General features: G+C 42.3%; 1 protein-coding gene across 3 annotated transcripts in view; it reads left to right on the top strand.

The window, feature by feature from the left end:
* Nucleotides 1-27,639, top strand: part of Traf4 (TNF receptor associated factor 4) — a 55,392-nt gene that overhangs the window by 25,104 nt on the left and 2,649 nt on the right. Inside the window, exons 3-5 of one of the 3 annotated variants that reach the window (XM_076797551.1) lie at nt 1,264-1,416; nt 26,221-26,325; nt 26,993-27,154. In XM_076797551.1, the coding sequence (XP_076653666.1) occupies nt 1,387-1,416; nt 26,221-26,325; nt 26,993-27,154 (297 nt within the window). In that variant the 5' untranslated portion in view covers nt 1,264-1,386. Of the gene's footprint in view, nt 1-1,185; nt 1,417-26,220; nt 26,326-26,992; nt 27,155-27,639 lie in introns of those variants that run through there. The other 2 variants (XM_076797550.1, XM_076797552.1) reach the window with 2 other exon arrangements.

Below are 27,639 nucleotides of genomic sequence, written 5' to 3' on the forward strand. Positions count from 1 at the left end.
GCAATTGACTCGTACAATAAGGGCACCTGCGTATTGGTTTTAGCTTAACCCATTTGCATCAATAGCGTATACAGTAAGGAGCAAAACTGATCACACACTATTTGAAACAGCACAAGTTTTTAAAAATTAGATCAAATGACTTGAATGTTCTCGAGAAGTTAGAAGTTAGAATTATAAAATTTTCAACATGGATATAATTTATTCGAGCGAATCAAATACATTCTTTAAATTTTCAATACAGGCTCACATAAAACAGCTGAGAAAACCAACTTTTACTATTTCTTTTGCGATTCCGACCAATTCAAATTGTTTACACCTCGTCTGATAAACTAATCCTTCTAACTTCTCAATAAAATTCAAGTCATTTGATCTAATTTTGAAAAAGTTATGTTGCTTCAAATAGTTTGCTCGTTAGTGTATATTCCCCAATTCCGTATCTCGAGGTAAACACATATTCGGCCGTTTTAATCCGTTTGTGGAAACGTTTCCTAAACTTCGGCAGGCAAAGTCAGCCGAGTGAGTGTGTGTACTTGTACTCCGATAATCTCTTTCACACGTTCCTTCATTCACCATCTGCCCTCTGTCCTCTTCCCTCCGACGTTCCCAATGATCTCTCTTCCCTTGGTTCGCTCGCAGGAAGAGAGTCGAAAGAGCAACAAGAAGATGGACCCTACCGCATCGTATCTTCTCTGGAACTAGTATCGCCGTCTCCGTCTGTCTCGTTGATTCGCCGTTCCCTCGGTCTCTCTTCCTCTGGTTCCCACCCTGTTGGCCATTTCCCTCGTGCGTCTGTCCTTGTCGCCTCCTGTCGCCTTCCATCGGGCTCGGCCAATCAGCGCGCTTGGTCCAGCGGGCATGACGCGACCGCTCCGCGGAGAGGACTGCGACCGACCGGACTACGAGGCAGTCTGTCAGCAAACTCGGTGGCGTGCGTTTCGTCAGCGCGCGTTCCTCCCGACGGTTTTCACGCGTGTGTCACGACACGGATATATACGCGCCGGGTCCCGGTTAACATTTCGTGCGAATTAAACCGTTCGTTATCAACGGACAAGTGAATTCGACAGTAAAAACAAATGCTGATATCGTCGGCGGTACATCGGTCTCTTTGAACTGTCGCGAGTGTGTCACCCCACACCTCCCCTCCTCGTTGAAACTGTCCCCCGTTCATTCCGCTTTTTTCTTTTTTTTTTTACAACCGCGTACAATTTGTTGTTTGTCCGGTGAAAATTTAACGAAGACAAGATGGTGCGTGGTCTGTCGCAGTGGACGAAAACCTTGAGCTTCCCCGCGAGGGTGTCCCCACAGAGGCCTACCAAGGAGTCCAAGGGGTTCCATGTGAGCCCCAGTGCTAGCCCCACGTCGCCACCCAGCCCGATCAACGACACCATGGACAAGACGCCGATTATTACCGACGAGGTTAGACAACTTTCTTTTTTTTTGGTTTTTTTTTTTAACATATTAACCACACGTAACGAGCTATTCGCCTTCAACCGCGGATTCCGGGTGTCCTTTGGTCTGGGCGGAGAGAACTACGGTTTTTTGATTAGGTTTTGCAACTTAGTGCTTTGCTCGAAATTGCCTTTTAAAGGACCGGGGTGGCCGAGGACAAATTTCGGAATTTTTGGGAGGAGGGGTTAGGGATAATACACATTTATATCTATATTTTGGGGGTCCCCGCATCGGTGATACAACCAAGAAGGGGGTGACTCTACACGGGAAAAACGAATCGAAAATGTGGAATAACATTTTTTCGTTTGAGGCTCCGTTTTCGAGAAAATCGAGTTTAAAGACCCCTCGGGCTTTGGTATATGCAGGAAGTAGAATCGGTTGGTCATGATCAGACGCGTTATAGGATTCGCTGAATATTGAAAGTCGACTTTCTCGAGAACGAAGCCCGAAATTGAAAATATTTTATTATTTATCAAAACTACCCCCTTCTCGGTTCTACCACCGATCCTGGGACCCTGGGACACCCTGTACATGTAATTGTATACCATCCGTGTAGACTACACTGTAGTCTACAACAATTTTTGGTCCGGCCTGATAAAGAGAATTGTAAATATACGCTAAATTGATCAGAAAAATAAACATTAACACGTTGACTGCCACGTCAGTCACATATGACTGACAGTGATTTTTGACTAGGTTTAGAAATTCATTGTTGTTGTGACATATCCAGATGAATGGAATTTTATTAGGATCTTTAGAATTCAGAAGGATTAAGAGACAACATCCCCTATAATACATTTTAAATTTCTAGTTTCGGTTTCGTTAATTAAATTACACTGATTTTGTGAGAATCTCTGGGATTGATTTGTGGCACTTAACGTGTTAATGTATACTTTTTGCCCGTAAAGAAAATTCAAGTTTGCAATAGAAAAATGCCTCAATGTATTTTTCGGAAGACGATACCTGACCTTCACGATCTGTCATACTAACTGCCCCCCACTCCAAAATGAAAATTGTTGACATTTGAGTGCTCGGAGTGGGGTGGACAGTTGTCGTAACTGTTCCTAGTCTCTTCTTGCAAACTACAGAGATTTTAGCAAGGTCGTGTATGACCCCGTTCGGTTATAGTCTGAATGGGTAAACTCGTGCTCCAGAAGTCACAGGTTAAAAGTTTTTAGACGTGTTAGACACGGTTCCCTGTATTCTCGTTCGACCGTAAAATTCGAATATAACGTGTCGTACGACTGGAGAACGCTGAGGTTTGACAACGTTTTTCAAGAATTATTTGTGCGTCCTGGCCTCGGTCAGTATGCAAACGATCCGGCGTTCGGCATCTCAATGTGCACGCCGAGCATTCCACGAATATACTGGATCGGAGTTTCGAGTTTATCGTGGTGCGTGTTTCAGATAACGGTCTGTTGCTATACGCTTGAACCGGCTACGGTTAATCGTCGTTTCGGTTCCGCGCGCGTCTCTCTCTCTCCGTGTGTATTTACGTTGCTGAACATGCCTCCTCCCCACCCCTGGTCTTCCCACGCGGTTGTTTACTTTCACATTGCCGATTTTTCCGTTGAAAAAGAAATACCTCGGTGGTAACCTTACGGAATGAAAATTGTAAAATTCTACGATCGAATTGAAAATTCCCTCCCGGTTGGAAATCGAATTGGAAATTCCCCCCCCCCCCCCCCCACCCCCGGTGGAAATAAAGTTCGAAATTCTCCCCTGGTTGGAAATCGAATTGGAAATTCCCTCCCGGTTGGAAATCGGGTTGAAAATTTCCCCCGGTTGGAAATCGAATTGGAAATTCCCTCCCAATTGGAAATCGAATAGAAAATTCCCTCCCAATTGGAAATCGAATTGAAAATTCCTAATTGGAAATCGAATTGAAAATTCCCTCCCAATTGGAAATCGAATTGAAAATTCCTCCCGGTTGGAAATCGAATTGAAAATTCCCCCCGATTGGAAATCGAATTAGAAATTCCCTCCCAATTGGAAATTGCCTCCCGGTTGGGAATCGAAATGGAAATTCCCTCCCGATTGGAAATCGAATTGGAAATTCCCCCCGGTTGGAAATCGAATTGGAAATTCCCCCCGGTTGGAAATCGAATTGGAAATTCCCTCCCAATTGGAAATCGAATTGAAAATTCCCCCGGTTGGAAATCGAATTGAAAATTCCCTCCCCATTTGAAAATCGAATTGGAAATTCCCTCCCAATTGGAAATCGAATTGAAAATTCCCTCCCCATTTGGAACACGAATTGGAAATTCCCCCCCAATTGGAAATTCCCTCCCAATTGGAAATTCCCCCCCAATTGGAAATTCCCTCCCAATTGGAAATTCCCCTCCAATTGGAAATTCCCTCCCGGTTGGGAATCGAATTGGAAATTCCCTCCCAATTGGAAATCGAATTGGAAATTCCCTCCCAATTGAAAATTCCCCCCCAATTGGAAATTCCCTCCCGGTTGGGAATCGAATTGGAAATTCCCTCCCAATTGGAAATCGAATTGGAAATTCCCTCCCAATTGAAAATTCCCTCCCAATTGGAAATCGAATTGAAAATTGCCCCCGGTTGGAAATCGAATTAGAAATTCCCTCCCGGTTGGAAATCGAATTGGAAATTCCCTCCCAATTGAAAATTCCCCCCCAATTGGAAATTCCCTCCCGGTTGGGAATCGAATTGGAAATTCCCTCCCAATTGGAAATCGAATTGGAAATTCCGTCCCAATTGAAAATTCCCTCCCAATTGGAAATCGAATTGAAAATTGCCCCCGGTTGGAAATCGAATTAGAAATTCCCTCCCGGTTGGAAATCGAATTGGAAATTCCCTCCCGGTTGGAAATCGAGTTGGAAAAAGAATCGTGTTCGGTTGTCGCCGCAATTCCGTTGGTTGTTGGATCGGCTCGGCAACGTCCCTTCGCGGAGCCGTGTAACATAATCTTCATGCGAATAAGGGGAAACCGCAGAATGGGGGAAATCTATTATTGGACAAAACGGAAACGGTCGCGGAGAGGGGTGGGGAGGGGAGGGGTTACGTTTCGATATCGTTTACAACAAGACCATTCACGAGAGTCTATCGCGACCCGGCTGCGTTGTTGGCACCGATCTCCCTTGTCGAGAGTACCATTCCCCATATTGCCTCTTATCGAGGTAAATACGCGGGGCTATCGAACCATGAGCGCTCTCGTGACTGGCAGCACAAAACATTCTATAAATCTTGAATGTCGAACCGTGGGGCGGGGGTCCGTTACGCTTCTCTTCGGCAACCGTACGCAAACAATGTGTTCCGCGACTAAACGGTTTCTTTGTCCACCTAGCGCAACGCGCATCCTTTGTACCCATTGCATCACCGTGCACTTTCGAGGAATTCTTTGCTCGACACTGTTGTTTTGCAGTCGGACGTCTGGCCCGCAGCTTGCACAAATTAATCCGCTCCGTGTTGCGTAACACGGCCGGCTCCTTTTCATGCATCTCTTGCTCGGAAAAAAGCTGCCGCGGCAAAAAGTCACTCCGCCATGGTTTGCAGACGGGCCCCGGATGTTCCGAAGGGCCCGCGGACAAGTTCAAGCGAGGTCACGGCGGCCCACACTGGTCTGAAACGCGAAATTTCTAAACTATTAAAGATATCGAAGCGATATTTGGGGTGCAGAATATTAACAAGTAATCTTTTCTAACGGTGCATAATGTACCATACTTTTTGCTTATTTAATAGCTTTTCTTACTATTTTTTAAGTATATTTCCAAATTTAACAACTTTTAAAAACACATTCGGCTTGGTAAATATTCGTCTAAATTTTTGAAAAATCGCTCCTTAACACGTTGACTGCCATGTCACCCATATGTGGCTGACGGAATTATTTGTCCGGGTTTCAAAATGAATTTTTACGTTAATATATTCGTTGTTCCAAATTTGATTAGGATCTGTAAAATGCAAGAAATTTGGAGGACAACTCAATATCATACATTTAATTTTTTTCAATTTTTTGAGATATCCTCGTGCGCCACCCTGTTTCTCTGGAGAAATAATTTACGACCGCCATCTTGAATTATTCCCGGTGCAAAGTTCAGGTATCCGAGACGTGCCGGTGTGGGTAAACAAAACATCAGCACGCGTCCTTTGCATTACCGAGAAATGCAACTTCAACTCCGTCGCACTCTCAAGTGATGACGTATTATAGTTCCAAGGCCGGAAATTCAAAATTGCAGGGGTTCCAGCGTTTTTTGCTGTCAACGATGGCACACCCCCCGGTCGCGTGCTTCAGCGTGCCGAGGTGAATCGAATTTATTCATGGGGGCTAATATAAGGGGGGCCACCACTCGACATTGTCACGGGGAACACCCTGCCTTATCGACCAAGTATTAGGGGGACCGAAAAGTAATCAAAATTTCTTCGATCAGCTGATTCACAGTTAGTTTGTGTCGAGACACGGTCCCGCAAACGCGGAAGTTTTGTTATTACGTTCAAGCTTGGTTGTCAATTTCATTTGTCGTATTGGAATTTAATTTTATTTGCTGTATTGGAAAAACCACAATTTTCTTGAAATTGTGCAAGTTTAACGAATTTTCTCAAGGTTCAAAAGCGTTCGCACCATAATCTCCCTATTTTTCCCATATTCTACATAGTTTCAGCTTTAATTTTAAGAAAATTTCATCGCTCTACCTCATTTCTATCGAAAGTTCTTCGATTTTGAATCCGATTTCGTCCAAATTGCGGCGTACCATTTGCGCACGAAAATTTGCCAATAACACAGGAAAAAATAAGGGAGCTTAGGTTGGAACTTAATTAAGAGGTAAAAAATTTACCAATGTTGGAGAAGTGAAAACGCACTTGGAAAAATTTTTCAATGAAAAATCGAAGGACTTTTCTAAAAAAGGGAATCGAACAATTGCCTTTACGCTGGCAAAAAGCGTTGGAAAATGATGGAAATTATTTCGTTGATTAGCATTTACGATTTCTTTAATAAATACATGTTTTTCGCCAGCAAACAAGAATTTTGGTTACTTTTCGGTCCCCCTAATGTTTCGGGAATCGAGTTCATCTATTTTTGCGGTCGGCTTAATCGTCTCCCCTCCCCTCCCCTCCATTCCCTTCCCCACCCTTCCCCTCTCGGCGTTGTCAACACACGTGCGCCGCGTTAACGACTCCCTTTATGCGAACCCGCTGAAAAACCGAGGGGGTAGAGACAGAAGGCCGGTGGTAGGCAATGTCAACTCCTGCGGGAAGTTTGTCGGGAGGGGAGGGGAGGGGAGGCGTTTGTGTAAACACCAGCCTCCGGGAAGATGACAATGGCGGGACTGCCGGACCGTTGGCGGGGCACGTGCCCCAACACGAAAGTTCGAGTTTCCGACAGTGACCGGCCGGTTTTCAAAACAACAATTAAAGGGGATACAGCCCCCGTACACAGAGTTAATGATTGTGTGCGTGTAGACAGTAGCGAGTCACAGTGAAATACCGGTCGCACATTAGAAAGGAAGATGGCGTGTTCCCGCGGATAGTTTTCTTCCGATGGAAAAACGATCTCCTTTCGTCGAAAGCGCATGTACAGGGTGTATAAAAATTATACGTCACGACCATCATAGCGTGATTCTACACCTCCGAATTCTACACACGTAAAATTCATTTTGGCCTCGGAACTGGAGGTCGAAGTATCGAAAAATTTGAGTGATGAGTACTGTACGACGCAATGAAAGAAAATTTTTCGACACTTTGACCTTGATTTCCAAGGTCAAGGTGAATTTTGCGGTGCATTTTTTTCACAGATTTCGACCGATCTAGAGGTGTAGAATCACGGTATGGTGGTCGTGACATGTAATTTTTATACACCCTGTACAGGGTGGGACGGAAGATCTCGAAATGAGCCTTTTCGGAGCGACAGGTTACGTCGATTAGAAATTGTGCCGTCAATCGATTATTATTCGGAATGACAAGCTGCGTCGATTAGAAATTTTCTCCTGTCTCCAAGAGCAAAGGATCCCTCTTATAACACGGTGAAAAAAATTGCAACAATCGCAACACGGTTCCCATATAACACGACTGTATAAGAGACTTGGACAAGCCTCATACAGGGTGGCCCAAAAGTCACTGGATCATTTTAACACGTTGACTGCCATGTCACCCATATGTGGGAGACGGAATTATTTGTCCTGTTTTTAAAATGAATTTTTACGTTAATATATTCATTGCACCAAATTCAATTATGATCTGTAAAATGCAAGACTGCTGGAGGACTACTCAATATCATACATTTAATTTTTTCCAATTTTGATCTCATTAACCAGTTAACTGTGTTTGACGAGTATACTCGTCATGAAGAAATGGCAATATTTTGTGTCATGACGAGTATACTCGTCGAAACAGCTATAATTCAAACAGCGGTTAATTTTTGCGACGCAACTTAGGTACACATTTTTCAAAGAGGTCGCAACAGCTAACTGGTTAACACTAGATTCACGGAAACCGTCAAAATGACGGGTTCTAATGTTTTTAATTTAAAATTATTAAGATTCCAACGATGCATACGTGAGAAATTATTTAGCAAATCTATTTCTTTGGGTATACAGTATTGTAAAAAAATTGCTAAAAATGTGGGTAGCAGGTTCTTGTCATTTTTACACAGTACTGCAAAATAGTCACTTTTAGTGCTCCGTAAACCTAGTGTTAAATAACGTGCTTTGATTTTATGGAATTTTTGAGGTTTCTAGTTTGGCGATCAAACTGTTAAAAGTGGAATGAATTTTTTTTTTCAAATTCGCATTTACTCTTTCAGAAACAAATTTTAAATAGTCTGACTTTTGGCCACCCTGTGCATCCCACCCCCTGACTTACACTACTTCTAAGTTTCGCGTGCGTTAATGTCCGATTTGCCGGAACAAATGTTTCGATGAAAACGTTCCTCTTCCTCGAGGACATATTTCTCGGACGTCATTGATATCTTTTTTCTGGGGAACGCTGTACGCGCATGATCGAGCACCTCGTACGAGTACCAGTTTGAAATATTAGGAACGGTTGATGAACAAACGGGAGAAAGCTAGAGACCGGCTCTCGGCGAGTCGATCGCGTTCTATAGAGATACGCACGTCCGAGGAGTCTGAAGATCGATATAAAGTGCGGGATTTATTGAAATTCTTGGCGGGCAGGTAGCGGGTTAAAGTGGTACGTTGCGGCGAGACGCGGGTACACGCATAACCGCGAGACACTTGTTCTCGTTAGCGTTGTCGCGGCGGGCAAAGGAAGCGGGTCCGAAAGAGACGACCACTTTGGCCGGACCCGATTTCCAACGAACGCGACCGCTCGTAACTTTTACTTAACGCGTCGAGGACTCCGAACAGAAGTGGTGGGGGGTGGGGAGGGGCGAAATTGCCCCCGGGGGGCAAGAATCTCCCGCGATAATGGAGCAAAAGTTTAACCCTCTCTCGTAACAGAAACGGCGGATTCTCTCTCGCGGTTTTAAAGGCGTTCGCCGGGTATATAAAATAAACCGTCGGCGGTCCGGGGGTGGGGGCAAGGTGGGAGCAAGAAAAGGACGCGACGAAGACTGGTCCAAAGGCGGGGAAAGGCGACGGCGGAAGCGTGGGAACCGAGCGTAACAGATGGCCTCGGCTGCTTCCGAACACGCTCGGCCTCCTTCGTGCACCTCCGTCGCGTCGACTCGGCTTTCCGTTCCTTGCGGACCATGTGTCGAACCAATACAGCTCTCGCGAAAAATAGATTTGTTGATCCCTCGGTGGGTCCAGCCGAGGCGAACACTGTCCCTTAACCCTTTTCCCAGCCAGCAACAGCTTCCAGCTGCGAGTCCCGGTCACTACAATTCTCTGAGGCGACAGGGACCTGCTGAAACACCCTCATTTTACTCCCTGCCTTCAAATTTTGCTTAACACTAGGTTTACGGGACCCGTCGAAATGACCGGTTTTAATATTTTTAATTGAAAAATATTAAGATTGTAAGGATACATACAGTAACGAGCAAAACTGAGTCCACACTGTTTGAACGTAACTTTTTAAAAATTAGATCAAATGACTTGAATGTTATTGAGAAGTTAGGATTAGTTTATTAGACGAGGTGTACAAAATTTTTTAGAAAAATTTGAATTGGTCGGAATCGTGAAAGAAATAGTGAAAGTTGGCTTTTTCAGCTTTTTTATCTGAGCCTGTATTGAAAATTCAAAGAATGTATTTGATTCGCTCGAATAAATTATATCCATGATGAAAATTTCACCGATATCGGTTAACTCGTTTACGAGTTATAAACGATTAAAAGTGCGATTTTAAGACGAAAATCGTGAAAAATGGCAATTGTTCCACTTTTACTATTTCTTTTGGGATTGCGACCAATTCGAACTTTTTTCAAAAATTTTTTACACCTCGTCTAATAAACTAATGCTTCTAACTTCTCCATAACATTCAAGTCATTTGATCTAATTTGTAAAAAGTTATGTTGCTTCAAATAGTGTAGACTCAGTTTTGCTCGTTACTGTAGATGAGAAATTATTTAGAAAATTTATTTCTTTGGGTATATATTCCTTTAAAAATATTGCTAAAATTTTGGGTAGCACGTTCCTGTTATTTTTATGAAGCGATGCAAAATATTCACTTTTAGTGCTCCGTAAACCTAGTGTTAAACTTGGAATGTGTGCGATCAATCTTTTCTAATCTTCAATAGGATCTCTCTTTTCACGAATTTTCTCGCACTTCAAACCCTCTGGAACTGTTGCCTCGCCATTTTTATAGAAAATATGCATACTAATACCGTGTTTCTTTGTATCCCGAGTCCACAGAAAATGGTTTTTAACTACTGTCCAGATGGCGATGGCTGGGACCATTTAGATCCTTATTTAATCTTCAATGCGATAGGATCTCTCTGTTCACGAATTTTCTCGCACTTCAAACCCTCTGGAACTGTTGCCTCGCCATTTTTATAGAAAATATCTGTACTAATACCATGTTTTCTAATCCTGTATGAATTTACAGCAAATGGTTTTTGACTGCTGCCCAGATGGCGATGCCTGGGACCATTTAGACCATTATTCTGTAAACGTACTTTTAAAATCATTTGTCCCGATTTATTTTTATCGTTCCAACTTGAATGATTGGACGAAGTCTTCGGGCCACTGGGTCAGGCAGGACCCCATCGCAGTCCAAGGGTTGCTGACTCGGTGGACGTATAAATCTGTCCGAGCCTACCAACGTCCATTTTAATGGTACTGTTAGAGTTCTCTTATCTGCGGCATTTTTGAAAATTGAGATGAGAAGTCGTAAAAGCGCAATGCATTAACGAGTTGCCATTAGGAGGCGGGGCAGAGAATTTGATCTGCTTTTATGGAATTCGTTGCCAGAATGGTCGAACGCTTTTACCGTTGCGCGCGCGGGAAACAGAAGCGTTAAATGACACACGGGAAATAGGGTTGCATAATTGACTTACAGAACGGTACCGTTCGATTGAGACCGGAGAATAGGTTAAGAGGGTAACGACGCTAAACAAAAAGTGTAATAGGAGATGCGCACACGTGTTGGCCACAGTAACTCCGAAGCAATATGCATCCTAATTTCCTTTTTTCCTAAAAGGAGGTTCGGTGTTTCGAAACAAACATTGTTGTCCTTAAATTTGATGAATACAGTGATTTCTCTGTATATGTCGCGAAGACCTGGGTGATAGATGACACGGAATAATCCCCACTACCGCGGGGAATACCTCGTCAGGGGCCACGAAGCACGAGAGGCCTCGGTTATGTCTCCTGGACGATACATGACGCTACCAAGACGTTGTTGACATATATCGAGAATTCGGTGCAGTGTCATTTGAAAACTGCATTGGTAACAATTTCTACAACATTTCGCAATAATAAATCAGCTTGTTCAATCCATCGAGTGCGTTTGAGGAAACACAACGTTCAATTGCCACTTACTGATAGAGTCGTCACGTTAATTGCGAGTCTCGGCATTCCAAAGGAAAGATTTTTTCAATTCGACCGAGACCGTTGACATTCCATCGAGCTTAATCGAGCAAAGTTCCGCGAAATCGCGGGATGACGTTTGCCCGAAGGAAACCGTCGCAGGAAGTGTCGCCGATGCATAATCTCGAGGAAATGGCACGCATACTCTCGAGGACCGTTGTGTCACATTGGTTTCAGTTATCTACTTCTCCGCTTGATGGTTCTCAACTTGTTGGCGGACGACTCGTTCAATGTTTAATTGAACCGTGCACGGAAAAATATACGACTTGGGAAACTTTCATCGTCGGTATTTCCATCATCTTTGAAATGCATCCCGGGCGTGCGTTGCATCGCTGGTTCACGGTGAGAAAGTGGGCCGCGCACAAAATGAAAAGCGAATCGCGAACCACCGCGTTCCCCTGTTTAGTCAACGGTCCGATTGCTATGTTTAACGGGAAAACCTGTATTACTTTTGTTCTTCGACGCGCAACAGTCGAATCGGTGGACTCGACGTAACTGTAATCGGTTGTATACACCGGTGATCAAAATGATCTTTTGTGCCATTTTCACAAACTGACGCTTTCGTACCGAAACTTGTTCATTTAACACTAGGTTTACGGGACCCGTCGAAATGACGTTCTAATATTATTAACCCTTTGCACTCGAGCGGTGACTCTGAAGCACCACTAGAAATTGTTGTGGCATTATTTCAAAGAAATTATACATATGTGGGTGACGGAATTATTTGTGCAGGTTTTTAAGTGAATTTTTACGTTGATATATTCATTGTACTAAACTTAATTAGGATCTGTAACATGCAAGAAAGTTGGAGGATTACTCCCAGTATCGTACATTTAATTTTCTGCAATTTTTATTTCATTAAATAACTTACTTTGATTTTATGGAATTTTTGGGGTTTCTAGTTGGGCGTTCAGAGTGTTAATAGATTACTAAACATTTAAATATTATACGTAGAAATCAGATCAGTTTCGTATAAATAAAATGAAAATATTGTAAGACGGAAGAAAAATTTAGTTTTAGATTGAAACTAGCGCCGAGTGCAAAGGGTTAATTTACGATTATTGAGATATTGTGAAGATCTATGTACGTGGAATTACTCAGCAAACTTATTTGCTTAGGTACATATTATTTAAAAAATGGATGAAAACTGGGATAGACACATTCTTATTTTTATAAAGTAATGTAAAATACGCGCTTTTAATGCTCCGTAAACCTAGTGTTAAATTACACGCTTGAAACTCTGTCTCAATTTTTATAGGACTGGAATGAAGAACTAATTAAAGCTCCAGCTACCTTCTTTGAAAAAACAAACTATGGGCAGTGAAATCACGATTTTAATACCTGGAATCAAATTAAATTCGCGACCCAGTTACGACCACCTGTATTACCTGTACACATCTAACTCGCACCTACTCCTAACTAGCATCGGGGTATTAATTTACCACCGGTCGTTGGCGTAACGCAAACGAGAGATCGACGAAGCATCCCGATCGCGAGCTTGATCGACATATCTCTCTCGACACGCTCGAACGAAATCAAATCGATAATTACACTTGGATTGCAACATCGTCGAACGATAACACAACTCACACGCGTCCACCTCGCGACACACGTGACTAGATGCACACGACGCGAAGTTACGTTTCACAATTTAACGAGGAATCGACGACCTCGAGCCTTTTCCTAGATCCTTTCAAATCGTTACTTATCAATTTTATTTTCCATATTTTTAAACTTACTTCTTCGAGATTTGATCCTCTTATTGGACCCAGGACAAACAGTGAACGATATCAATTTGTTACTAGAAAATGAGAATTTGAGTGGATTCGGCTACTGCTTCTCACGATCGTTGCAAACAATTTTGATTTTGAAGACCCGCAGTCTATTGTGGCGATTATTCCTCCGACCCGAGCACCGTTATTCGAAGGGTGGTATAGTTAGTGTGCCAAAAAGAACAACGAAACTGTAGCTTGAAGAGTCGATCGGTCGATTGGAACTATCGCCGCTACTTTTCGAGTCGTTATTGAGCCCACGGGTGTTAGGCACTTCTGACCCCGGCTCAGGAATGCGAGATAACGCGGATTCTTACGAGCTCGTCGGTAATTACCGCGTGTTAATTTCAAAGTGGGCCCGGGCCCGTTCCCCTTCCCATGGAGGCCACCGCCTTAGTCCCGGCCGGAAGTCCTGCGGTGTTTGTTGTTCCTCCGAGCATTGTTCCCCCTGCATTCCACCGTAATGAACTTCTCGTTCTGCTTGCCTTCAGAAATAGGTGGTGCACAACAGTGGTAATCGCGATAGCAATTGCGTCGAGCTTCACCACCGACTCGCTGCTTCCTGGGTACACCCTGAACGTCGTCGAATCGGTATCGGCCATTTCTGCCATAACTGTTCGGCGTTTCCTGCCCTCGGATAACGCGGAGAGCTTCTTCCAAACTGGACCAGATTTCTGACAAATTAAAAACAGCGAAACCCATCGCTGCTCGGTCCCTTGACATTTTGAATGAAACACGGTGTGACCAAAAGTACCATTTTCTGATTAACTTGGTGACTGCCATGTCACACCCATACATGGGTGACGGAATTATTTGTCCAGGTTTTAAAATTAAGTTTTAATTCTTTGTACCAAAGATTAGGATCCGGAAAATGCAAGAAAGTTGGAGGACTACTCAATGTCATACATTTAATTTGTTCTTTCAATTTTTATTTCATTAGAACTGCCAAGTAAAAATATAACTGATGAATATTGCTTTGTAATAATGACAAGACTACGTCTATTCAAACCTAATACCATTTTTTTATTTGAACATGTACTTCAAAGTTCATTAAAAAAATTCTGATGAAAAGATTTTTATAATTTCAGTAATTGTGAAAGAAAGAATTAGGAACCAGTCATTTTAACTGGTTCGGTAGTTCTAGTGTTAAATCACTCGCTTTGATTTTATGGGATTTTTCAGGTTTCTAATTTGCTGGTCAAAGTGTTAAACAATATTTTACGGTAAACGTGTAAAATTGTATCCAAGATGTCTTTGTACATCAAGGAATCGACGAGTTCGCAGTTCCCGAATGAATCCAACAATTGATTAACAATACGTACATTCGAAGATAAATGCCAATTCTGGAGACGCGAATTCGAGGAGAGTCACCGAGTGATATATGATATTTTTTTAAGCGAAAGTACTGTTTGCCCAGTGGCAAAGGTCAGTTGTTTACGGTGCAGTTCGAGACCGTCCTGCTACCGAATTTGCGTCCCGAGGGTTCGAGATTAGGCGGTTTATTTACTCTTGTAGATTAGGGCGAAGTCACGGTTTGGAAGTTGCAACGTTCGGCCCCGACTGTAAATGTTGCTAATGGCAGGTCCAGTTTTAGATCAGTGATAATAAACGCTATTAGTAGGGACTGTTATCGCATCGCTTTATTTACGCAACGCGATTGCCGAGCAATCCCTCGATACACATATTGTTGTTTCGGGGCACGTTAACGAGAGAAACCGTGTGTTTGTTTCCCCGTGCCCGGAGATTACGCGTGCGGCAATAATTAGTGGAGCGTGTGTTTTTTTTTTCGGTGTAATTATAGAAGACACGTCCATCACGGACGATCCTTTCGGGGGATCTTTGAAGTTTGTAGATCGTTCGTTGATAAGATAGGACCAAGGCGTGCACCGCAGATAAAAGGCTATCTCGGTGCTCGGTTTTTACTGGGAAATTTGTATCGCTGTTTAGGTTTCCTCGTCAGCCGTTGCTGCAGTCGTTGACGAAGTTTCCGTTGAAGAGTTTTTTTTTTCTCTCCCTCGGTGGAACATGACGCAGTGGCTGCTGAAGAATGGTCACTGCGATCGAACTCGGACGAATAAATCACTTCTCGATCGCCGTTCAGCTGTTTCCCTTTTTTTTCCTGCAATCTCTACGTGATAGAACACTGCAGTTATACTTTCTTCGTCCTGTTTCCATTCGGAGCAGACTTTGCCCTTCACAGCACGTTCGCAGATATATTTACAGTGGTTACTCTATATATGTCGCCGAGACCTGGGTGATAAACGGCGCGGAATTATCCCCACTACCACGGGGTATGCCTCGAGAGGCCTCCTGCACGATGCATGACGCTGACAGGATCCGTGTTGTTGACATATGTCGAGAATTCATGTAAACACATCGCTGAGATCTGATTGGGTCGGAGCGAGAGTACGTAGTGTTTTTAAATTAAAATTCAAAGATTGAGATATTTATTCGTATCTATTTATTCAATGACATATGATAGGTTAATGGCAGAAAGTAGTAGAACAGAATGGGGAATATGTTATATGGAGAATTTTAATTTAGAAACCAGAGTTTCGCAATTGTTATTTTGCAACTTAGGGTACCTCTCTCTCTACTAGTAAACCTGTCCCTATACCGTGCTTTTGTATTGAAATAAGCAGTAAAAATGGGCTTAAAAGGATAAGTAGGGAATCCATTTTGTTTTAAATTGAATTAAACTATTGATAACAATATGAATAATTTAGAAGGATCAAGTGCACGAATAATTACAGGCGATTTTTCAAAATTCTCTCGTTGAAATCGTCCAGAAAATGGTAGACTGACGTCTTCCTGCGCATATTACAGTTGTTATAGTAATTTTTGTGTAAGGTTGCGAGGCAGCTGCTGCTTTTAGGTAGTTCCAGTGATGTGGAACATTGCGTTCCAGTTAACCGGAGATTTCCGAGTAATGGAGCGCGCGTTTCTGTTGAAATTCGAAAGAAATTGCAACCTCATGTGAAATTCACGGGTCACGGAGAGATTACTCGGAAATCGCTCAATGGCGTCCCACGACCGGCAATTTATGGGGTTCGAAGTCTTCCCGTTCTCCGTGCAATGTGCGCGCGCAGACAGGAAGTTTTCCATTCGCACGCGATCCCGAGTCCCGTCTTTCTCGAACAGAGTCATGGTTGTCATGGAAAGAGCTTGAAAAATCGAGACCGACCGTAATTTTCATTACTTGTAATATTCCCGAATAAAAAACAAGAAGATACTCGACCCTGCAGTGGTCCATCGTAATTTTTGCAATTCAGATTCTTTTTAACATTTTCATTTCGGAGCTCGTGGGGCTCCAACGAATGACCTATTGACACTTTGATTCGAAAGGTTGACTCCAAGGTCGAATAGAAGGATAAAATTGAGTTTGAATCGAAGGACGCACAGGTTGTTTAAAATATTTCGAATGTCGATCGAGAAACGGTTCATCGAGCGCAACGCTTCGAGATACTATATGGTAATTCTTTGGTCATCGACTTGTCAAGGTCGCGCGCGCGATTCGAACGCCGACGAAAAAATTCGTCCGTTGGAGATTCGAGCGTTTAACCGTCTCGTTCGTGCATCGCTAATGTCGCCGAGGAATTTTTCGAATACCGGATTCTGTCGTCAGACTGCTTTCCGTTTCATTAAAATACTCTGGGTACATTTGGACACCTTGACTGCTGCGAAGGTCACCGGTGACCGGTACTCGAGTTAGCAACGGCGCACGGTCATCGGTGACCTTCTAATTATCTCATTCCTAACTCCTGGAACAACAGATTTCCATTTTCGTGCCTGAGTTACACCGTGGAGTCAAAATCGAATCGCAATGTTCAAAGTATCATTCGATATTTCAGAAAAGTTTAATTTTCAGTCTTCCCAAGACGTTTTAAGATGTACGATGTCAATTGTTGTTGTTGGATTGAAATATAAACTGTACGGTTCAAGGCTAAACAAACCAGGTGATCAGGAAAAAATACACAATCGCCATCTTTTAATACTGACATGAAAATCAGTCTACACAAAATTTTACTGGGATCGTGAAAGACCTGAGGATACCATTTGAGAATTTAAAAAACCATGTAACGTGTTAACAAATAACGTGTAAGACTGCGGATGTTTATGCGATTTTCAATTTTTGTAGGCAAATTTTAGGAAAATGGAAAGAAATAAAGTCTAATTTTTAGTAGTACCCTTTGTAGGTCTGGAATAAGTAGAAAAGTGCTGAATTCTGTGGAATTTTATATTGTAAACATTTTTGAAAATCTTCAGAAGCAATAAATGCATAAAGACCCTAGTCTATGGATTAGAAAGAGTCGTCAGTGAAGATAGCAAACGTTCGGACATGTTGGATTTCGAGTACCTGTTGCCGGGTCCTGTATGGAGGTCTCTGGCGTTCGCCTAGATTAGAGAAATTCCAAGTGACACTATACAGCGCCATCATATTCGTCCTCGGGGAATAAGTGGAACGTACGCGAAGATCGTGTCCGTTATTTCGCCGTGACGTCACGGCGACTTGTAACCGCTGTAACAGCTCCGGGAGAGCCAACGTGTGATGTCAGCTTCACGGTGCTTCGCGGCTTCGTGCTGGCATTCTAATTCGATGGTCCTCTCGGGGCAGCTTCCTCCGAAAACAGAAGACACCGTGCAGCCATGACACTTGCAGCCATTCATTGAACCTAATGCTCCCGGTACGCGATCGGAACACCGTTACTCCGCGGAGAAAACACGGCAAACGCTTCTGTTTCCAAGTGTGGACCAGGCTTTAGACTAGCCCAGTTACCGAATGCCAAACATAGAGCATGAGACTATCGTTTCGGTCCACAATGATTTTACTTGCACTCTGTGCTTTGTGTACCTGGCTTCGGAGAACAGCTCCGTTATCTAAATCCGAGTGCGCTGGGCTTAGAACTATTATTACGCTGGCGTATCTTTTTGAATATCGGTATCTCGGGCTCTTGTGAGATACTCTTTGTGTTGCTAATTGGTAGCTTTGAAAGTTAGTCACTGATTTCTAGAAAATTTTTGAACAAAGCACTGCAATTGTCTGGCTTTTGTTACGAGCCAGGGCTGCGAGCAACGCGAGAGGCCGACGAGGGGGTTATTACTCCTTGAATATGGTTTCTATTATTAGTTAATATTGAAATCTTTGTTGATTTGAATTAGGATTAGTAAGCCTCGTAACTTATATATAATTTAATTGATACAATCCGAGCGGTAAGATTGTACCATGTGGGAACGTTCAATTATTAGATTAGGATATTAGGCAATAATTAAGGGTTGTAGATTACGCGAGTTAACAAACAAGACAAATATATTCTGATTTGGAATAGTTACAAGTGTGATTGTTTGTGTCGCGAGTGGATGTAGTAAGTGTACAATTAGAGAAATTGTTACCTAATGATGCACGGTGTTGACGCACTGGCAATGCGGGGTTAGATTGCGATTGTTGAATGCCAAATAGAATATATACCGAACTGACGGAATCTATAAGGTTACGAATTGATTCGAAAGGGACTTTAACCCGATCTCACTAGACTTGACGCGACGTGACTGCACGAGTACTGAACCGCGTCTGAATCTTGACTGAACCGCTTCTCGACTAACCAAAGAGGATGAAAATGCATGGGTTTATATACCCTAAAAATGAGAGGGGAATGTATCTGTTTTATTTTACGGTCGCGTACTCGTATTTGTCGTTTCAAGTGAATTTAAGGTTTGCAGCTGGATCTTTTGTTTATAGGGGTAAAACGAAGGGTTAGCCAGGATGTTTCCTATCAAAGACTATCTTGACAAAACATTCCAGAAGGGGATGTTTTGAAGATTTCCAATTTAGGAAATCGTACGGTGCTGTTACTGAACCATGCTTCGTGCCAGTTGCGTCCAGCCGGAGTACAATCATTAAACAAGGGGCCTGTTGGGACGCTTTTCGTTCTCAGAAAAGAGATTAGAACTTCTAATCGAAATGAACGTGGAGAAACGTCTCCATACGTAACAAACACATTTATTCCTTGGTACGTATATTATAGTAAAGGCCTGCTACAAATCTGCCTGAATATATTCTTGGTATTTTTAAAAAATAATCCAAACTAGCCACTTTTAGTGCTCCGTAAATCTAGTGTTAAAATAAATCCATAGCTATTTAATAGATTTTGTTACAATCGTTCATCACGAGTGTATTTCATAGATCGTTTGGATTTAGACCTTGGGAACTTATGAATGAAATTAGAATATTTTCGGCTACGGAAGACAGCGTTTTCGCGTGACCCACGAAATGTACACGTATCGGGAACAATTGGCCCGATCATTCTCGTTTCGCTCGACTTTCGAACGTTGCGTAACGTCGCTTTCGGTAATACGATTTTCCGTTGTTCGTACAGCACTTCCACGAGGCTAGAGAGAAACGGAGCACACGGTTCTCGTTTCGACGGGTATTACGGAACTTGCGCAAAGCGGGATCGTTGCCCCGGCGACTGGTTAATTGGACGGTCTTTGTTCTAATTAATTCGTGGGCCCGTCGTCCGTGTACAATTGTTCCGGGCGCCCGTTCGAACCCTCTGCTCTAGACTTGCCGCGCGAATTTATGGACACGCGTAACGGAATTCGTTATTTACCCTCATTAAACGTAATCCGTGAAGTTCATTGTTGAATTAGAAAAACTCGGCTCGCGAGCCGCTGGATTTACCGAGCGAACAATGCTAATTTGCGGAACAATAACAGTCGCGCGAAGCGCAACGCTCTCTGAACATGTAATTTGCATCCTCGAAACGAAATTGAAACGTTGAATCTCGAACAGGTGGTTCGTGAACGCGACCGGAAGTAATGCGGACCCTGAGGAATAACAATCGTTTCCTGTTTTGTTCGCAAGAAACCATTTGCGTGGCGGATGATTGCAAAAGTTCGTGCCCGATCTTCAGGGACATTAAGTCATTTTCTGAAGGAAAAAGGAACCGTCATCGGGTTTGTGAAACGTTGGCAAGCAATTGCAGAAAATGGCGGTGACTGGATTGCGGATTCTTAGGCAAAATTATCTCCATCGATTGCGAGACGTGGGAGTCGAATATGAATTTTCATCTTTTTTTAATGATTTTGGAGAGTTGAAAATCGCACACTGATGTCCCCCAATTCTTCTAATCTCTCTGCTGTTCCTACTCGTTTCCTCCTAAATGGCAAAAATCGGCAATCGATTAATAGAATCGCTTGTGTCTTATCCTTCACGAATTTGTGGGTACGAAGATTCGCAGTCTAACACGTTGTGGTCAACATTTTCTGAGCCGAAGAGTCATGCAGTCGGCGGCCATTTGGCAAAAGGCGACTTAGGGTACCGGGATCAAGAGCCGATCGCGGCCGATGCAGGTGTATTTTTTATTCGGCGACGGGATCGTTTTATTCACGGTGTCCCTTTTTCTTTTGTCTTTTTTCTCTCGATTCCATCCTCGCAATCTCGAAACTGAAGAGGTAGGTCTGTCTCTTCCCATTCCCGGCGGTGTTTATATCTCGCCGGCACCGGCTGGGTTGCGTTAGGTTCCTCGACCTTGCCGGTCGTGCAGGTTTCAAGTCGCAACGCGCCTCCAGACGTCCCCGTGTATACCGGGTGTACCTGTGCGGAGATATCTGACATGAAAGTGGACACTGGTCCGTGAACGTGTCTCGTGGATCACGAGTGCTTCCTGTTCTACAAGCTTGGACAGTACCGATCTATAGCTTCTATGAAGCGGTATAATAATCTCTGCGAAACAACTTCCATCTCCATTCATTGTAGGTTCCGCGTGATTGGTGCTGGATCAGAAAAGTAGATGTCGAACCTTTCAACGCTGAAGCTGGAGCTTTGCTGAAACTTAAAAGGGTGTTTAAATGTTATTGAAATCCTTTTGAACGTTTTAAATATGTATGTCGATTTTCGTTTTTTGAGATAGCCTGTGACTGCTATACTCGTTGAAAAATATTTTAAGCAGTTCATTCTCTGGAAGGCCCTATTGCATAGGGGTCGAAGTAAGGCGCATTTACCCTAATTTTCGAGCATCAGTATTTAAGATTCGTTGCATGAATCCTGAAACTGTAAATTTAATACTGTCCAATGTACTGGAATTAATTTAATACTGTCCAAACGAGTTCAGAGGGATTTTGCGATATTTAAAGGCAAAAGATAGGTTGAAGGAATTATCCTGATAATATTCCCAATTTTTATGAGAGCGAGGGGCACCCAAGTTCCCAATTGAAACTGTAAATGTGATACTGTCCAATATACTGGAATTAATTTAATACTGTCCAATATACTGGAATTAATTTAATACTGTCCAAACGAGTAGACGTTCAGAGGGATTTTGCGATATTTAAAAACAAAACACAGGTTGAGGGAATTATCCTGATAATATTCCCAATTTTTAGGGGAACGAAGGACACCCAAGTTCCCAATTGAAACTGTAAATGTAATACTGTCCAATATACTGGAATTAATTTAATACTGTCCAAACGAGTAGACGTTCAGAGGGATTTTGCGATATTTAAAAACAAAACACAGGTTGAGGGAATTATCCTGATAATATTCCCAATTTTTAGGGGAACGAAGGACACCCAAATTCCGAATTGAAACTGTAAAAATACTGTCCAATATACTGGAATTAATTTAATACTGTCCAAACGAGTTCAGAGGGATTTTGCGATATTTAAAGACAAAAGATAGGTTGAAGGAATTATCCTGACAATATTCCCAATTTTTAGGGGAACGAGGGACACCCAAGTTCCGAATTGAAACTGTAAATTTAACCCTTTGCCCTCGAAGCCATTTTAACTCTAAAACGAAACATTTCTTCCAACCTAGAATATTTCCCTTCTATATATATTTTTTTATGCTATACATACGAAAATGGTGCAATTTACTCGTAGAGTACTGAAATGTTTAGTAATTTATTAAATACAAACAAATTTAATAATGTAAAAAATATTTCGAATAATGATATAGCAATTTTTAGTGGCGCCTTACAGTCGCCATTCGTGTGCTAAGGGTTAATACTGTCCAATATACCGGAATTAATTTAATACTGTCCAAACGAGTAGACGTTCAGAGGGATTTTGCGATATTTAAAAACAGAACGCAGGTTCAGGGAATTATCCTGACAATGTTCCCAATTTTTAGGGGAACGAGGGACACCCAAGTTCCGAATTGTCGCGACAAGAATTATGAAAACGAGGGTTAAAAATTTGTCCAGCGCAGCGCGTCGTTGCTCGTTCGAAGCGCGACGCGTGAACAATCCATCGGGAGTATTATTGGAGGCCGATAATGATTTCGGAGCACGACAGCAACGCGTTAAATATATTCCCGTTTTGCCTCCCGCGTGGTCGGTTTCTCGGTACGGGGCGCCTCCTGCATCAGGGTTATTATTGAACTCGCTATTTCCGAAAACCGTCACGACTGGCAACACCACCACGGCCGTCGATCGCCTGTGTTCTTCCTGGAACAAGCAACATAGCGGCAGCATGAAAATTCTAAAAGGATCGGAATGCAACCTCCGGGACGGTCGGTTCTCAAGCTCCTCCTTCTCCCAGGGAAAGTCATCCGGGGAACGCGTTTAGATTTATTGGAGACCGCCACGCCCCCATCCGAGTGTCTTTTCTAATTCCTTCCCATCCGGTTAATATAAATATCGAATGACTCGTTAATTGGGCCTAGCCGTGGGCCACGATGTATAGGGGCCACCGATAATCGGTGTCGATCACTGATAAAGTTCACTGGGTCTAGTTCACGCGAGCCGAACTTTCTCCGGAAGCTTGTAACGTGGAAACGGAATATGTAATTCGGGACATTGTAATCGGTTGCGTAATCGTTCATTAGCATCGGGCTTTTCCGGCAACTCCCGCGGTCACGAGCGCGATATTTCAATTGAATGGAAGGCTCACGGTGTTATTACACTCTTGTACTTTCGTCGGGTGAACATTCAGCCATTAATAATGCAAAACCTCCGATTTCCCTACAATCGAATTACAATTTGACCGACAATAATCGTGTACAGATAGTGTTCCTTCTCGAGAATTTCTCGAGAAATTTTATAATTGATCATTTCTCGAGAAATTCCAGTATTTCTCGAGAAATTTAAATCTAGGAAAATTCTTATGAATCTCATTTATTTTATAACATATAAATTCTTGAATTCTCTTAAATTCTTATTTAGAACTTTAGAAAAACTGAATACCGAATTGAGTAATGAGTTTCTTGTTGTTATCAAAGAAGAAATATCTAAAAGAAGAGACAAGATTGTTGTATCCCTTATGAAATATCTGCATAATCCAGGATCTCTGCAAAAAGATTCAGAAGATACATTTTTTTATTTAACATCCAATGCCTTGGATATGTATAAAATGGCAAAACAAATTCTAAGCAGACTTTTTGGAAAATACGAGAATGATTCTTATGAAAATAGTGAAAAGCTTTCAGATTCTCAGAATGAGGAACTATCACTGGAAAAACAGTTAGAATTAGATATTGCAGATAGCCTTCAAGAATTTAGTGGCAGAAGGAAATAAATTCCGGACTCTAACGAAGGAATTCCAAATTTTTCAGTCCACTGAAAAAAGGACACCCAATCTTCAGCAACTTTTGGATGTTTTGTATACGATAAAGCCAACGTCCACACAAAATGAAAGAAATTTTTCTACGGCTACAGATTTTGTTACAAAAAAAAAAGAAGTAGATTGTCTGATTCCACATTAGACGCATTATGCTTCTTAAGAAGTCATTTCCAAACAAAAGCGTAATGTTTCACTTTATACAAGTTTGGTAAGAGTTTCCCAATATTTTTTTATTTTATTACAAATTCTCGAGAATTCTCGGGAAATATAGTCTTATTTCTCATTTCTCGAGAAGTGAAAAATGTTGAGAAATCAGAAACACTATGTACACATATTCCTTAATCTCTTTGCCTCTGAAAGTTTAATAAGCGTGTTAGCAAACTTTTTTCTTTTTAATGATTCTTTTTTTCACGAAACTTTTCCGATTGAAACGACACGAAACGCGACACAGTTTGGATCATACTTACGCTCGTTTTGATCCACGTTAGAATGGAACCTCGATTATCCGAACGCGCAGGATCCAAATTCGGACTCGTTTTAATCCGGAAAATGTCGCAAATATTTGGTAAAACTGTGATAAAGAAATGACTAGAAACGAAAAAGTTTTACCATTAAATTAGTATCGTACGTCTAACACCGTATCGTGTAACATTTCTCGTAGCTTCCGAGCCTCTCAAGGATGATCGGGTAGTTAGAATAAATTATTCATAAATATGCACATTTCCTTCGCGCATATTCTCGAGAGAGATCATCTTGTCTAAACCGATCGAACAGTAAAAGTAACTGACACGTATTGTCTTACGAGAACGATAAGACTGAATTTATGCGACTTTTGTTATAATATATGCTCGAATAAAGGAACCCGTTAAATAATTTCCCACGAATGCACCCTCTCGATGATCATAAAACTGAAAACCTGAAACCGGTTGTGGTAACGGTGGGCTTAGTTGAAATGTGAGCTCGTAAACGAGCCACAATTGGTCGAATTAAGATGCAAAACGCGAGGAGGAAAAATCTCGGAAATTTTTCGAGCAACGTACGAAGGTTATATGGCTCTCACAGAAATAGAGAAACCTAAACTTAGAGTTGAAACGGAAGAAATTTGAAAAAAAGCTTATGAAATTCGATCACCCTCGCGAGGGAACGGTATTTCCGTAAACCACCCCATGCGGGTTCGTGGAGTGTGACGTTCGCATAATTCTTACCGTTTCTGTCTGGGTGGCACACGCCTCGACCGGTTCGAATACGTTGCTCTATCCACGAGGCGCAAATGTATCTTGCCGCTAGACAAGGGTGGCGAATGGGTCAACCGGCAAGAATCATCGGGGCATAGCAACCGGTACCGGACGCCGCGCATCGGAGAAAATGAATTACCATATTTTACCGGTGCCTTGGAATGCCAAACGAGTTGTTTATTGGACATGAGTCCGCCGTGGGGCTCTGTCGCGGACATAGCAGACCGGCAACGACTACCTGTTACCCAATTAATCGCTACCCACGTTCGAGGAGGTCTAGTTCCACTCGGGGACACCTAAGGAATCGTCGCGTTCGAGGACAACAATTCCTCGGCTGCCTCGAAACGTTTTCTCAGTCTCTCGATCGCAAACCCGGTCACGTTTTCCATTCGCAGCAGATTAATTCGACGATACAGTTGTTAATAACCGATTTCCGAGCATCGTGTAATACGGTGTCGAACAGTATCCAACCACGTTGGTATTAACAAAATCCGCTTGATATTCGCGCAGTGTCGATGCAAAACGAGACAGGAAACAGTCTGCGACTGTATTAGTCATTTTATTCATTGTACTAAAGTGTGCGTGTAGAAGGTGTGTCCGAGACTGGACAATTAAGAGGAGGATGATTGAAAAAGTAAGTCTGAAACGTGCAGAATATTTGTCCGGTAATTATTCTGTGAAAACGAACAATTTTCTACAACGTTCAATAAAATTGTGGTCGATAGACTACATCGTTTCAAGTGTAAATCAATTTATGATTATCCAAGGAAGTAGAAATCCAGGATTAAAGCCTCACTGTACGAAAAATTTAATTGTAAAAGGTTTTTAAATATATCCACATTTGGATCTCTCCTGATAGAGCACGTTCAAACTATTCCATAGAAATAGATATAAACAATTTTATATACTTCTGGCTATCTTTTCCTCGATACATCCTTCGCATGCTGAATGTGAATATAATTATAATTAAGCACGTATCAATGATACAGTTAATAAATCTTGAATTGTTTGGAGTATACACGTGCACGTACACGCGCACACAGGCTATTAATTGGAAACATAAATGTGTCGATGGTATGCAACAGCTCACAGTCCCATTGCTAGTTACCGGTACACGCAGCATAAATTATCGATAGTTCTCTCTCTCTCTCTCTGTATGTGTGTGTGAATCGCGATGAACGCCGCCGCGTTCCTCACCGTTTTTCGTCTGGGAAAACTTGCGCACGATAACGATCTCGTCTCCTTTGTGTGTTACAGAATTTCCAGGACTTGGAAGCTGAAAAGGCAATAATGGGCTCCATTGTGTACTGCATCCATCACAAGGACGGGTGCAAGTGGTCGGACGAACTTAGAAAGTTGAAGGTGAGCCTCTCGCGATTCCGATTTTCCTTATATCCTCCTTCCCACAACGAAAGAATGCTGGTAGCAATTAAACGAGAGCCTCGCTTTTGCGACAATCAACGGAACATGAAGCTGCCATTTAACGTTCGACTCGCACGCCATAAGCCTTTTAAATATCGATGTTTCGGTATGGAATCAAGCTTGACCTGTTCGATTCTATTTCTGTAACGTTCAATTAATATTTTGTCTGAAACTTACATTAAAAATCTTGACAATAGGCTTCTGATAACTAGACTGTGGATCCTCGTGCATTTATGTCATGTGCAAATTTATAAAATATTTTAATCTAATCTTAATTTAACTCACCACTTTGTACACAATCTGCTGAGAAACTTGCATATTTCGAAATCTTGAAGTTTGTGGGTGGAGGCACCGAGGACCATAGTTGATTAAGTCTAAAACTGTAATTTCATTTAGGCGGGTTTTAATTTACTTAACTACGATTATTAAAATGGCAAAGATTCATGTGGAATTGATTAATAATTTTATTTCTTTGGACACACGGTAAAAATCGCTAATAATCTGAGTAAATAGAATCCTCAGCGGAGTAATATAAAATGGCGTGAAATGTCCCAGACGTGTGTGCGAAGTGTCGAACGTATATTAAAAATTGCATTACTCTGTTTAGGCTCACCTGAATACCTGCAAGCACGATGCAGTGCCTTGCAGCAACAAGTGCGGCGCAATGATCCCGCGTGTACTCATGGAGGACCATTTGAAGTATACTTGCGCTCAGCGGCGAGCACGCTGCGACTTCTGTGCCAAAGAATTCACCGGTCACACGCTCGAGGTAACTGCTCCCGCATTAATTAGAGAACCACGATTGAGTGCCAGCCGTTAACTGTACAACTGGGAACAGAAACAAAAGAGCAGCAACGACGAAAGGAAATTTCTCGAATAGTCTTTGCATACCCGGTTGTTGCTGCGATATTCCCCTGTACGTTTTCAACCTTTTGACGACTCAACTGAAGGCTTACAGAGTCCTTGACCTCTTCTTTCCGGAATATCTCAAAATGTCGTCGCGACTTCAAACGTTAGCGGGACGAATGTTAAAAGTTTGAATTTGAAAGTTTCCTTGAAATGTCACTTTTGAAGATGAACGCCCTAAGGCTATCTTAATATTGCCGGTGGCGCTCGATGACGTCAGTCTACTTGAACTGCTGGGCAGCTGCTACACACCTCTTTTTGAGTCGTATGTTTATCAAAAAAATTGTTCTATCAATCTCCTAGTTTTATGATATAAACTAAAATAAACATACGTTTGATAAAGCAAAA

The sequence above is a fragment of the Halictus rubicundus genome, chromosome 12, assembly GCF_050948215.1.
Source record: "Halictus rubicundus isolate RS-2024b chromosome 12, iyHalRubi1_principal, whole genome shotgun sequence".
Classification (NCBI taxonomy): Eukaryota; Metazoa; Arthropoda; class Insecta; order Hymenoptera; family Halictidae; genus Halictus; species Halictus rubicundus.